This window comes from Crocodylus porosus, unplaced genomic scaffold, assembly GCF_001723895.1.
Source record: "Crocodylus porosus isolate Cpor-Errol unplaced genomic scaffold, CroPor_comp1, whole genome shotgun sequence".
Classification (NCBI taxonomy): domain Eukaryota; kingdom Metazoa; phylum Chordata; order Crocodylia; family Crocodylidae; genus Crocodylus; species Crocodylus porosus.
Genome location: NW_017728906.1, coordinates 96,944,699 through 96,958,579, shown reverse-complemented (window position 1 = coordinate 96,958,579; position 13,881 = coordinate 96,944,699). Strand labels below are relative to the sequence as shown.

General features: G+C 39.9%; 1 protein-coding gene across 1 annotated transcript in view; it reads left to right on the top strand.

Annotated features, from left to right (window-relative positions):
* The window catches only part of MYO16 (myosin XVI), a 484,140-nt gene that overhangs the window by 304,140 nt on the left and 166,119 nt on the right, over positions 1-13,881 (top strand). Inside the window, exon 20 of the mRNA XM_019529669.1 lies at positions 9,692-9,764. Within this exon, the coding sequence (XP_019385214.1) occupies positions 9,692-9,764 (73 nt within the window). The remainder of the gene's footprint in view (positions 1-9,691; positions 9,765-13,881) is intronic.

The window sequence follows — 13,881 nt, the reverse complement described above, 5'->3', positions numbered from 1 at the left end:
GTTTAACTTTGTGAAATTGCTAGTTGTTTGTTATTAATATTAACATTTCACTTACTCTGAAACATCTAAATGCTGGTTTGCAGGTGAAACAACACTGAAGATTGCCATTAGAGCTAAAGGAAGAAAAAATCAGGAGGTATATTCAAAGATCTAATGATCTAGGTGTAAAGTGGATAAAAGCATTGCCCATATCCAACAAACACATTAGAGTATAATAGCAGCGAAATCAATATACAACAACAGTATTAATGATAATGTAGGGAGAGGGATATAATTCATCTTCAGAAAAATTGGACTTCTTCACTAGGAGTGACTCCCAATTTTGTCTAATTAAATCTTCAGGATTTTTTTTATATTAACTAACATAATTATAGCCATTAATATAGATTGTTTACAAGCTATTTCCTTGTACATGTCTTTGTGGGTTCTGTCTGATATTGTTTTTCAATAACACTGGGATAGGAAACCAAAATTATAATGGTTAGGGTTTTGTAATAGGGCTAGGGAAAAACTATTCTTAACTATTCATCATTATTAAAAATAATATTTTAACTCAGCCTCAACTGTGCTACATTTTTATCATTCTTTGTACTTCTCTAGTTAACAAATCATAATGAGGATTTTTTCAGGACATTTTATTTCGAAAATGTTTGCATTCTTATAATCTTTTTAAAAGTATTTTATTTCCATCAAATAAAGTGATGTGAACAATAGGATTTTGAATAGTTGTCATTGTTACCTCTATTTTAAGTTATTTGATTTCAAATAGTAGTGACAGGCCTTGAGAATTGGATAATAGTACCAATGTATAAAAAACTATTATAGTGACACAAGGAAGCCCTGACTCATAGTGTAGGAGGACTAGATGTTCACAAGATTTAACAATGTCTATAAATGCTCATGCAACACTCTTCTTGTCTAACTAGTAAAAGTATATTAAATGGAGTATTTTTGCTTTAGAAAACATATTTTGTCTTCCCTTGCTGTGTATGTCTATTACAAAGTAGAGTGTATTATGTTTATATTAAGTTGTTAGCAAAGGAAAAAGTCTCGGTGTCTCCTAGCCTGAAGATGGGGCTCATGTCAATCCAGTTTATGCTGCATTGCAGACACAGAAATCAAGTTAGTTTTTTTATTAAGGCTTTTTATCCATGTCATCAAGTCAATAGGAAATTTTCTTTTCAAATATAGCATACTACTAAAGCTATATATTTTAGGAAGGTGTGTCTTCCTCCTGTGTAATCTTATTTGTAGTTGAGCATTTTCAAATATTGACAGAATCTAGATGAGGCAAGATTTATTTTGGCAAAAAAAATGTTAAGTATCTCATTCACAATTTATTTTCATGTATTATGCATTACTTGTGTTCCAGCAAGATCATACGCAAGATATTTTTGAGGCATACAGTTATTAGCATATGAGAAGAAGTTAGATTCATTCTTGAATAAAATGTATATTCATTATCACTAAGTTCAGCAACAGGTACTAGAGGCAGACAGGCAAATCTTCCAATTCAAAACACAAACCCACAACTTTAAAACAGCTTCTCCCTCCTCTATTTCTGGGGAAGAGGAGCAGCCAGTGAAATGTGGGGCATGGTATCATATTCTGAGTTCTTCCCCAGTCTGAATTGGTTTTAGTACTTTAATACTTTCGTACTTAATCATAATAAGAGAAAACATAGAGCAACAAGAGAGATGTCGTGGTGGCTGTCTGCTGCAGACTACCAGATCAGGAGGATGAGGTACATGGAGCTTTCTTCAGACAACTAGTGGAAGTTTCCCAATCACAGGCCCTGGTTCTCATGGGGGACTTCAGTCACCCTGACAACTGCTGGGAGGGCAACGCAGCAGTTCGTAGGCAATCCAGGAAGATTTTGGAGAGTGCTGGAGACAAGTTCCTGGTGCAAGTGTTGGAGAGACCAGCTAGGAGCCGTGCTCTTCTTGACGTGCTGCTCACAAACATGGAAGAATTGGTGGGGAATGTAGTAAATGAATGTAAATGATAACATGGGCAGCAGTGCCCATGCTATGATTGAGTTCAGGATCCTGACAAAAGGAAGAAAGGGCGAGCAGCAGGGTATGGACCCTGGACTTCAGAAAAGAATAATTTGACTCCCTCAGGGAATCCTCTGCGAGGCCAGTCTGAGGGGAAAAGAGCCCAGGAAAACTGGTGGTATTTTAAATAAACCTTACTGAGGCCACAGGAAGAAACTATCCCAATGTGCAGGCAAAATTGCAGTATAGCAGGCAACCAGCTTGGCATAGCAGAGAACTCTTCAGTGAGCTTAAACACAAAAAGGAAGTTTACAGGAAGTGGAAGGTTGGACAGATGATTAGGGAGGAGTATAAGAATATTGCTTGGACATGCAGGTATAAAATCAGGAAAGCCAAAGCACAACTGGAGTTGCAGCTAGCCAGGGATGTGAAGAGTAACAAAAAAGGTTTCTAGAAGTATGTTGGCAACAAAAAGATGGTCAGGGGAAGTGTTGATCCTTACTGAATGGGGGAGGCAACCTAGAAACAGATGATGAGGAAAGGCTGAAGTACTCAATGCTTTTTTAGCTTTGGTCTTCACAGGCAAGATCAGCTCCCAGACTACTGCACCAGGCAGCACAGTTTGGGAGGTGGTAAACAGCCAACTGGGGTGAAAGAGAACAGGTTAGGGACTATTTAGAAAAGCTGGACATGTACAAGTCCATGGGACTGGATGCCATGCATCCAACGGTGCTGAGGGAGTTGATTGATGTGATGGCAGAGCCATTATCTTTGAAAACCTGTGGTGATTGGGGAAGGTCCTGGATGATTGGAAAAGGGCAAATATAGTGCCCATCTATAAGAGAGGGAAGAAGGAGGATCTGGGGAACTACAGAGCAGTCAGCCTCACCTGAGTCCCTAGAAAAATCATGAAGCAGGTCCTCAAGGAATTCATTTCTAAGCACTTAGAGGAAGAGAAGAAGGTGGTTAGCAGGGATCCTGGTTTTCACTAATATATTAGTGGTGTTTCATTTTAATCAGGGAAAAATGTGGATTTCAGGTTACTTTTTTAAATCTAAAAAATGGGGATTTTTTTTAAATCAGAGAAAACCAAGATCCCTAGTGATAAGGAACAGTCAGCATGGATTCACCAAGGGCAAATTATGTCTAATCAACCTGATTAACCTTCTATGATTAAATAACTGGCTCTGTGGATGTAGGGAAAGCAGTGGATGTAAACTACCTTGACTTTAGCAAAAGAAATCAGGACTCATGGTAGAGGTGATATCTTTTATTAGACCAACTATTTTTGAAAAAAAAAGTCTTTAATTGCAAGCTTTCAGGCACAAACACCCTTCATCAGGCATAGAAGAATAAATTATTAGTAAGAATAAAAGTATAAGAATAATAGTTTGCTTGGGTAGAAATGGAAGTTCCTGTTTCTTAGGACAGTTGAAGGTGTGGTAAAATCTGTTTGGAACAGTTCATTTTTTTGCAAAAAAACAGTTGGTCTAATAAAAGATATCACTTCTACCACAAGTGTAAGCAAGCTGATGAAGTATGGGTTGGATGAATGGACTGTAAGGTGGATAGAAAGGTGGATGGATTGTTGGACTCAACATGTAGTGATCAATGGCTCAAGATCTAGTTGGCAGCCGATATCAAGTGGAGTGTCCCAGAGGTTGGTCCTAGGGCCCGTTTTGTTCAATATCTTCATTAACGATCTAGGAGATGGGATGGATTACACCCTCAGCAAGTTTGTAGATGACACCAAGCTGGGGAGTGTAGTAGATAGGCTTGGGGGTAGGGCTAGGGTTCAAAGTGACCTAGACATATTAGAGGATTGGGCCAAAAGAAATAGCATAAGGTTCAACAAGGACAAGTAGAACATCCTACACTTAGGATGGAACAATCCCATGCACTGCTACAGGCTTGGGAGCAGCTGGTTAAGCAGCAGCTCTGCAGAAAATGACCTCGGGATTACAGTGGACAATAAGCTAGCTATGAGTCAAAAATGTGCCCTTGTTGCCAAGAAGCATATTGGGCTGCATTAGTAAAAGAGTTGCCAGCAGATCAAGGGAAGTCATTATTCCCCTGTGTTCTGTACTGGTGAGGTCATTGTGTACTGTGTTCAGTTTTAGGCCCCCCATTACAGAAAGGATGTGGATAAGCTGGAAAGAGTCCAGTGGAGGGCAATGAAAGTAGCTATGGGGCTGGAACACATAAGTTCTGTGGAGAGGCTGAGGGAACTGGGCTTATTTATTCTGCAGAAGAAAAGACTGGGATGACAGGGGATTTGATAGCAGCCTTTTTGACTTGGGGAGATGTGACGGGGATTTGATAGCAGTCTTTAACTACCTGAAGGATGGTTCCAAAAAGGATGGAGCTAGACTTTTCTCAGTGGTGGCAGATAACAGAACAAGGAGCAATGGTCTCAAGTTGCAGCAAGGGAATTTTAGGTTGGATATAAAAACTTTCTCATTGAGGGGGTGGTGAAATACTGGAACAAGTTCCCTAGACAGGTGGTGGAATCTTCATCTTTGGATGTTTTTAAGGCGTTGGTTACCAAAACCCTGGCTGAAATGATCTAGTTGGGGATGGTTCTGATTTTAGCCTGGGGTTGAACTAGATGACCTCCTGGGGTTCCTTCCAAGCCTAATTTTCTATTATTCTATAGAATTTTAAAATACAGAAGGCATATAGCTTTAAACAAAGAAGTAAGTTGGTCCATGTTAGATAAATATGTTCCAGACAAGGTGAGCATTAGAACAGAGATGTCAGGACTTTACCAGCATTTCAACAGGATATGTACGAGAATCGGAAATACAGCAAAGTTATCCCCAGGAAATTTTACTCATGTGTTCCATCTGATAAAGTAGGCTGTGGATCATGAAAACTTGTGCATTTCTGATTCATTTAGTCTATTAAGTGCACTTTTACCCTGCCTTCTGCCTGTCATAAGCCAAGGTAAAGATCTGCTGAAAGAGTGCTCTGCCTGCTTCCCATGACCTTCACCTTACAAAATTCTTTTTCTGGGAATAGGTATCGTCTCTGGGTCTTGGAACAGTGAAGAGTCTGTGAAGATCTTACAGTTGAGAACAGATAATTTTGTTTGAAGAAGAAAGTACAGATTTTATCACAAACTCATAATACTTGCCCCTATTAATCAAAACACCTTTATCAAATTTTGACCATCATGTTAACTATCAAAGCTGGAACACTAGGGAAAGGATTAGATGGACCAGATGAAAAAAAAAGAAGGAAAGTTGACTGTTGTTATCATGTTGTCATATTATATTGTATATTAGCCTCATATTATCCTATTATTTCCTCTGAAATAAGTGGGCAGAACCTTGTTGTGAAAGAAAATGTCTGTCATTCAAAAGGTTGTCTAACTCTATCCCAGTTATGCAGTTGGTCCTGTAAAAGATATCCCACTAAGAATTGACATTGTAAAAAAAGATATGTATGATCTGCCAGAAACTTTAAATAGGTCAGTGATACCTCATGATCAAATGTAAGGGCCTTGTTACATAGTAATTTTAGGAAACTTCTGGAGCTCTTAACCCTGGATTGACTGCATGTTAACACCTTTTAATAGCTTATTTGGCTTAAAGTTACTCTGCTGTAGGGCAGGATTCTCTAGTTGACCTAATTTTGCTTCTGTTCCAGTTTTCTGCCCAAGATGAAGTCTTCCGGCATCCCCAGATACAGTAGTCCCTCCTGAGTCAGGGCAGGTATGCTGGGGCACAGCAGGGCCAGTCACTGTGTTGGTCCTGCTTCTCCTGCCAGGCAGGAGTGGCTGTAGTGCCTCCCAGACCAACTTGCTGCTCTGACCAGACAAGGCCATGGTGCCTTCAGTGGGGCGGTAGCCTGGTGTTTACCCCTCCTGCTGACTCACGGTTGAACCTGTGCCAAGCCTTGCACCACACTACAGCACATCCACCACCTGGTGCCTGTGACCCAGGACCAGGACACATGACCTGGTGGGGCCAGACATCTGGAGCAAGGTAGAGCTCAACAGCTGAAGCATGGCAGCCTGAGGCTGACTCCTCCTGACCCCACACTTTGCTGGGCTATGCACAGTCCAGCCACCACTTCCCCACACCTGGCTCGCGCAGCAGCAGGGATGGTTGTCAGGAGCCTGAGGTCCCTTGACCCCTTGTACCATCCAGGGAGCTCCAGGCACGGAGCTTGGGGCTTGTCACTGGCCATCCAGCTGGGGCTCCACAGAGCAGGGAATATATGGCGGGGCGGGAGGGAGGGAACAGGGATGGGACTTCCCACCCCCGCCAAGCTTGGGAGCAGCACAGCCAGCTCGTCTGTGTGAAGCCCCAGACTGGATGGGTCAGCAGGAACTGGCCTCAAGCTGCTGTGCCACAGCTGCCAAGCTCTGCCTTACTCCAGCTGCCTGGGCCTGCTGGGGTATGTGTCTGGGTCCCAGGGAACCAATATTTTTTTTTCTGCAGAGCTCACTCTGCTGCACTGCTGCCAGCTGGGCTGCTGGACAGCTGGGCACTGCCTGAGCTCCAAGGCATCCTACACTTTTCAGAGCTCAGATGGCACCCAGCTGGCTGCAGCCCAGGCATGGCCAATGCGGGGGTCAGGCTCCAGAGGAAAAAGAAGATTGGGCCCCTCAGAGTTCAAGCAAAGAACCAGTATGGGCGGCTATGGGAGGCACCACAGCTGCCAGGAGCTCCAAGTCTACAGCGTTTGCTCTGGCCAGTGGTAGCAGCAAGCTAGTCCTGCCCCTAGATCCTAGCAGAGGAGTTGGCTGCCCTGATCACCAAGCCTCAAGTGGCAAGTCACAGCTGTATGGGTGAAGGACGCTCATAAACGTTTTTTTGCCTTAAGGTGTCGCTGCTCCACTAAGCTAAACAACACTAAGCCAATTTGTATTTGTTCAGTTTACAGCATACGGTGTAACAAGGCCCTAAATTGTCAGTTTAAATAAAATCCTCAGCCATGATGACTGGTATATATGTGCTGCTCTTAGAGTTTGGCAAAAAGTTAACTGTAGTTGTGTAATCTGCATGGACAAAATATATTGTTTCTCTAGCTGTTAAAAAAATCACATATACCTCCTTCTTTAAAAAAGGAAAAAAAAACAGATGTTATAAATTAATATCAGTTATGGTATTACTTTGTCAATCCCAAAATGAAACAAATCCACAGGCTCTCTAGTGGTCAGAGAACATAAAAGAAAAAACTGGGAAGTACTAAAACATTTTCGTCTTAAGAGTGGTAAATATTTAACTTCTGTAGTGTAAAAGCATTGTTAGCGCTTTTAATTGATTCTGCACCCTCCAGAATCCAAATGCAAACATCAGTTCCTCTTACCTTAATTAAACTAGTCATGGTAGTACAGGAAAAAAGACATCTCTGTCTTCAATGGTCTTGTTCTAGTTTTACCTTCTTTAGTATATATCAGAAACACCCTATTTATAGACTAAACTATCCGTGATATATATATATATATTTTTAATGAAGTAAAATGAAGACTCAGAGAAGAAAAATCCACTTTTTTATTACAGATTCCTTGAGATCTCTAGTGGCACATTCTTCTATTTGGCCTTGGAAATCTCTGCTGTGATTAATAAAAGTAATTTTCCTGGAATTAGTATGATTGTAAGCAGGGCAAGAAAGATATGCATCCACTTTGTAGGAGAGTGTCTAAGTTGAAATCGCTATGGAGACTTAAGCATGACTTGTAGCCAAATCAATGTGTTACTTGGGAATTCCATTGTCTATCAGAATTAAGCTTGCCAAAACGTGGACAAAAGGTTAATGTAGGAAATTACTGAATTTATAAACTGTTATATGGATGCTACAGGGTGATGACAGAATTCATGGTCCTTTATAGTAGCATATGGTAACGGGTGAACCTAGGATTTTGAAAACGTGGGTGGAGATGGTGTGGTGCATCATCACATATAATACAACATACATTTTTCTTTCATTAAAAGGACACTAGAAACTTTACTAATATACTAGAGGCCTTGGGCTATATTATTCAATTTAAGATTGAAACAAAAAGTTCATACTATTCATACTAAATTCATACTATTTCATAACTAATGGGGAAACAGTTTTCTTTTTCAGATCAAGTATTACTTTAGTAAAATTAAAAATAATAACCATTGTGTCACATTATATAATAGCATAACAGACATGTTATAAAAAGATAAAAATGATGCAAGCTTATATTGTAAAATAAATCCCCACATTACAAAACAAAATTCCAAAGTGTTTCAAAATAAATTTTAATTTTTTTGTTAAAATGGCTTTGTTTTCAAAATATTTCAGTGTTGATGGCAACATTTATTTTCATTACAAATATTATCATGAATGAGTTCTAATCAGCATTGTGAAAGTCTGAAACATATTTTTAACTCACATTAAAATTTGATATCTTGTTAGAACTGGAAGCAGTGCTGCTTCTCTATGCTTTTTGGTGAAGAAATTCTCTTAACAGGTTAATAAATCTTCTCTAGAACTTTGTTGCTCTAGAGAGCATTTATTAACACATTAAAAGAATTTCTTCACCAAGAAGCATAGAGATGCATCACTGCTTCCAGTTCTAATATAATAGATTTAGATTAGAATTGGATCTAGATTTATTATGCATCTTTCTGCCCCTGTGCTTTGAACATGTATGCAGTCTTGCAGTGATTAGGTTTAGCACTCATAACATTTATGCTTGACTTTTGCATTTCAGAAAAGAAGAACAGATTATTTGAGGAAGTATTTTTGATTGTTTCTAAGTTCAAAAGCAGCCAAATGTCAACAGGATGTTGTTGCTATTTTTGTTTTCTTCTTCTTTTAATTGAATTTAAGGGATTAGGTTTTTGTTTTGGTTGTAATGTTTCCAAATGTACTTATTGTAAATTGATGAAACTACATTGACGTCCAAGGAATAATACTAAATCAACTCAGGGATTAGCCCTTCATTCCTTAATTTTTGGCCATTACCTGATAAATGTATCTACTGAAATGTGAAGATGTATACTGCTGACAACTAGCTTTATATAAGAGTATGCAGACAGAAGAGATGTCCCACAGTAGTCCAAATGCCTATGGTTGTATGTACCCATGTTCCTACTTTTGCTACCTTTTTGTCTGGCATTGTGCCACTCAGGTCCTACTTTATGCAAATGCCATAAGAGCTATGAGTGTTGATATGTATTTTGTGTTTTCTCTTGGCTCTGAGCACTTATAAAATGTTATGAATGTTATGGAAAATCTCTCTGAAAAAAAGATGCTAGCCATGTGGATGTGACACGTATTTTGACACTCCCCATTTTTCATGGAGAGGCATACCCATCTCTCATCTAACTAACTAGAGGAATACCTGAGCTTTGGATAATTGGTCTTACCTGAAGGAAACTGAGCATTTTTATTACTTGTATTTTTACTTAAAATTTTAAATGGTGGCTCCTTAAATAGCTTAGAATTCCTGAGCATTAGTAGGATCTGGAGAAGATAAATTAGTAGGCAGGGTGAGGGTAAGCCAGTCAAGGTCAGAGCAGTATGTCACATATGTCTTCAGTTTAATCACCCAGCTGTATTGTGTATGTTGCACACTTGTGTATTTCATACTGTATTTTGGGGCATTCTGACTGCTTTCCTCTTGGAACAGAAAAAAAATATTGACAAAGACAGCAGATAAATTAACCTGCATGAATATCTTTAACTTCAATATCTTATTGTTTCAGTGATCAAGTTCTTGAAATTGGAATATTGGACATTTTTGGATTTGAGGAATTTCAAAAGAATACTTTTGAAGAGGTAGGTTGCTTTATTTTGCTGGATTGACTACAGTATAAATGTTCTTTAAAGCTTTTATTTTTCTTCTGAGCCAAAGCAGGCATCTAACCCTCATGAAAACAAATTCACACGGAAGGAAGAAATGTTACTCTTAAAATAAATTCCTCACATTCTGCCAGCATAGCTCTGAATTATAATCCAGGCTTTGTAGAGTTATTCATCATTTTAAAGAAATCTAGTAAACATCTAACATAATCACTTGAGAGAACAGTAGTATGCACTTTGAATGATATTCTGAGAAATGCGCTTAATGTTTTCTGGCTTCATGCTTATGGAAGGGATACTTCATCTAGGTCAGTGAGTGGGAAGACAATAAACTGGATTAGAAATAAGATCAAAGGTCTTCATATGCCTTGGATAAAGAATAGGATGAAAATACTACATTATGCTAAGTGCTGTTATTGGCAGATTCACCTCTGTGACATTACAACATGTGACTTTAAAAAAAGCTGAATTGCAACCATAGAAAAATAAATTAACCTTTAGCACACTGAATACTTAAAAGTCCATTTAAAAATCAAACTTTTGCCCCCTCCTTTTTGTATTATTTTGGAATACAAAGATCTTCAAAATGAAGTGTTTTACAAAGCAGAAGGGACTCTGCTACTGTCCAATTGTTCATTGTGTAATGCAGTACAAATGGAATATTAAAACAGTGGGAGAAAGGGAAATGGCATCAGTAGCAACAAGAGCTTGAGGATGTGTTATGGCTGGAAATCACGGGAGAGCTAGAAGTTGCTCCTTTTCCTTAGTAAATTATTTAATTTATGGGTGGCTCAGCTTCCTTTTTTCACATGTGTCGTTGATTTCTTTTGTTCAGATTTTTGGGCAGCTTATGCTTTTCTCCCTACAGAGCTAGCATTTTCTACTGATTAGAATGGGGAGGCCCAGTTCTCTTCCCATCTCTCCCTCCTACATCTTTGAGCCTTCATCTGCTCTGAGGAGCTATTTAAGAGCAGTTCCTGATTATTCCTTAGTTTAGACTCTAATACCCAATGATCCTTGATGTACCATATAGTGAGCAGGAGAGGAGGCCTATTTACTCCCTTCTCTCTACCTCCCTCATACTCTCACTCCTATTTCAATCCTTCATAAAATCTAATTCTATCCAACAAACCACTTTATGTATGCTGGCAACTCTCTGCATGTGGGTAGTCACAGTAGGTTAAATGCTCACCTGAACAACAGCCCATTAACACAGTTCCTAAGGGCTAAAGCAGCATAAAGATGCTCCAAAATGCTCTCAGGCCAGGCTGGTGATTAATTCTGCTGATGTAGGCAATATAGAAAAATAGCAGATTTGCCATTTGAGGACTATCTTCTAGACCCTGATATATGGATAGGGCCACATCCTGTAACAAGAAGAAGATTACATACAGTGCTGCAGCCCAGTGGCAGCGAGAGAGGACTGCTGAAACTTAAAACAGGCCCTTGCTGTGAAGCTCAGAATGAGGAGGTGTCTCAAAGTTTCACCCTTCTATTTGCTGAGCTGCAAACTCCATGCTGCACGTCTAAGAAACACAGCATCTCACCCACTGAGTGCCACAGAATTGCCCAACTTGTTAACATTATAAACAAGCATTTTGCTGAATTGGGACCTACAGGGCATGTCTACACATGAAATTAATGCGACATAATAAACTCTGGTGCAGTTCACACAGGAACCTGTTACTCCCAGGTGCAGTGTTTACATGTGCACCTGAGACCACAGCACATTAAGCTGGGGCAGCATCGCCCTGGTTAGCAGGGAGCCCAGGTGGTCAGCTTGCCAGCACAGAGCTCCTCTGCCCTGGCTCAGTGTGTTGTGGAGGGGATGATTGGAGCACAAAGTTGCTACAATGCAAGGCCAGCAGGCAGCTTCTTCATTGTAGCACCCTCGTGTCCTTCCAGCCCCACCACCATCTACACCCATCTCCACCGTAGGATAGTACTTAGGTTGGGAAATACTATCCTACAGCGGAACTAATTACTTTACTCTGACCTAATAGCACTGCTTGTATTGACAGTGACCTTTTAGTGCAAAGCTAATTAGTCAGCTCCATGGTAAAGTGCCTTGTGCAGACATACCCACAAAGAAGAACATAAAGCTAGTACTTATACTGGAATCAAATGAATGTTAAAAAATAAAATATTTCTTGCAGGCTTAAAACACTTAAAAAGAAAACCATCTACCAATTAATAAGGGCAAGGTAGTTTTAATTCTTTAAGTGCAGTTCTGAGTTTAAACTTTAAATATATCCTAGTAGCAGGGTCTGTGAGGGTAGGGTTCTAACTGTTATTTTATTTTGCCATTATTCAAAATCAGTTTCAGTAACTTACCTCATACAAGTTAGGAGAATAGTTTACTAAAATGACTACAATTAGTCTTGGGTTAATAACTACTATGAATACCTAAAAAAGAGAGTAGGAGAGTTACAGTGATGAACATGTGGAATTACACAGGTTATCTTTGTTTGAGGTATTGCAGTAGAATTATAAAATACTTGAATGACTGAGTGGGATGCTCATGCTTAGTAAATTTTGATCTCATTCCAAAAATGTGTTTTGATCTGACCCCCAAAAGACAATGTCATCTCACTCTTTCACTGTCATCAGCAGGGATCCTGGTTTTATCTGATAAAAAAAAATCCCCAATTTTCAGATTAAAAAAAGAAAACCAAAATCCACATTTTTCCGTGATTAAAATGAGATGCCACAAAATCCACATTTTTCCGTGATTAATGATTCAGTCTTAAAAAAAGAAAAGAAAAGCGCTACACTCACGGCTCCTGCCAGGCCGGGGGGAAGTGGGGGGCGGTGATCCCCGCTGCCCCCCACTGCCCTGCACTGTGTGGGGGGCTCTGCCATGAGCCCCCATGCCCCGCCTACTCTCCCAGCTTTGTCAGTGGCTGCCCTGCCTGGCCCCAGCTCCCTGTTCTTTATTATATTTTTAAAAAAAGCCCTGCACTCACCAGATGCTGCAGCAGCCATTGGAACTTCTGAGAGCTCGTGGTGGAACCTCCCCACACAGCCTGGGGCAGTGGGGGGCAGCGGGGATCGCCCCCCACCACCCGGCAGGAGCCAGTGAGTGCAGGGCTTTTCTTTTCTTTTTTTTCCTTTTTTTTAAGAGTCGGGACTGGGGCCAGGCAGGGCTGCCATTGATGGGGCTGGGAGAGCGAGTAGGGGAAGAGACCTGTTTGATTCGGAGATTCAGCCAGTTCGGTAGCGGCCAAATCTCCGAATCAGATTCTGCCGAATTGCTTTGGGACGGTGATTCAAATCACCGAATCGAATCACTGCCCCCCAAATCAGCTGAATCTGAAGCAAATACTAGTTGCTTTGCACAGGCCTAATAGTGGTGTCTCATTTTAATCATGGAAAAATGTGGATTTTGGCTCCTTTTTTAAATCCAAAATTGGGGATTTTTTTTATCAGAGAAAACCAGGATCCCTGGTCATCAGACTTATGATTGCAAACTATTGAGGCAAAATGGATCTTACAGCCAAACCACTGAGCAGTCATAAAAAATAAGCACTCTTTAATTTGCATTTTCATTAAGTTGAAAACAGTACAAAATATAGTTTGGAAAATGTAACCTTTTACTTCAGATTACATCAAGAAAATCCAACCTCCTTGTTAGGTACTTGCTTGCTGTCTGTGAAAATGTGTACATTTTTTTTCATGAAAAATTAAAGCCTTGTATAAATCTATCATATTGGGAACATTCAAAATATATTGTTTTGACTTTCTCTCATCCTTAAAATCAGGTCAGTAGGCTAGACCTTTTAATCTAATAGCTGAAAGCAACAACATATTACTACAAGAAATATACAAAATGTATGCAATTATTTAAAAGAGGGATTCTGTTTGAAGAAGCTTTGTATGTCCCTGGAAAAGGGTGCCTAACAATTTAGGTCACATAACATGTTCACTCCACAGAGTGCATAAGAGTGATAAGGCTCAGAGTGCTGAAATGCCAAAGCTAAGCAATGAATTAGTCTAGTGATAGTTAATGAACAGTGAACAGAATAATGGATGCCAGGAAGCTGGAGTTAATTATCTTCACACCAAAAGCCTGATAACTTCTGAAAGCAGGACC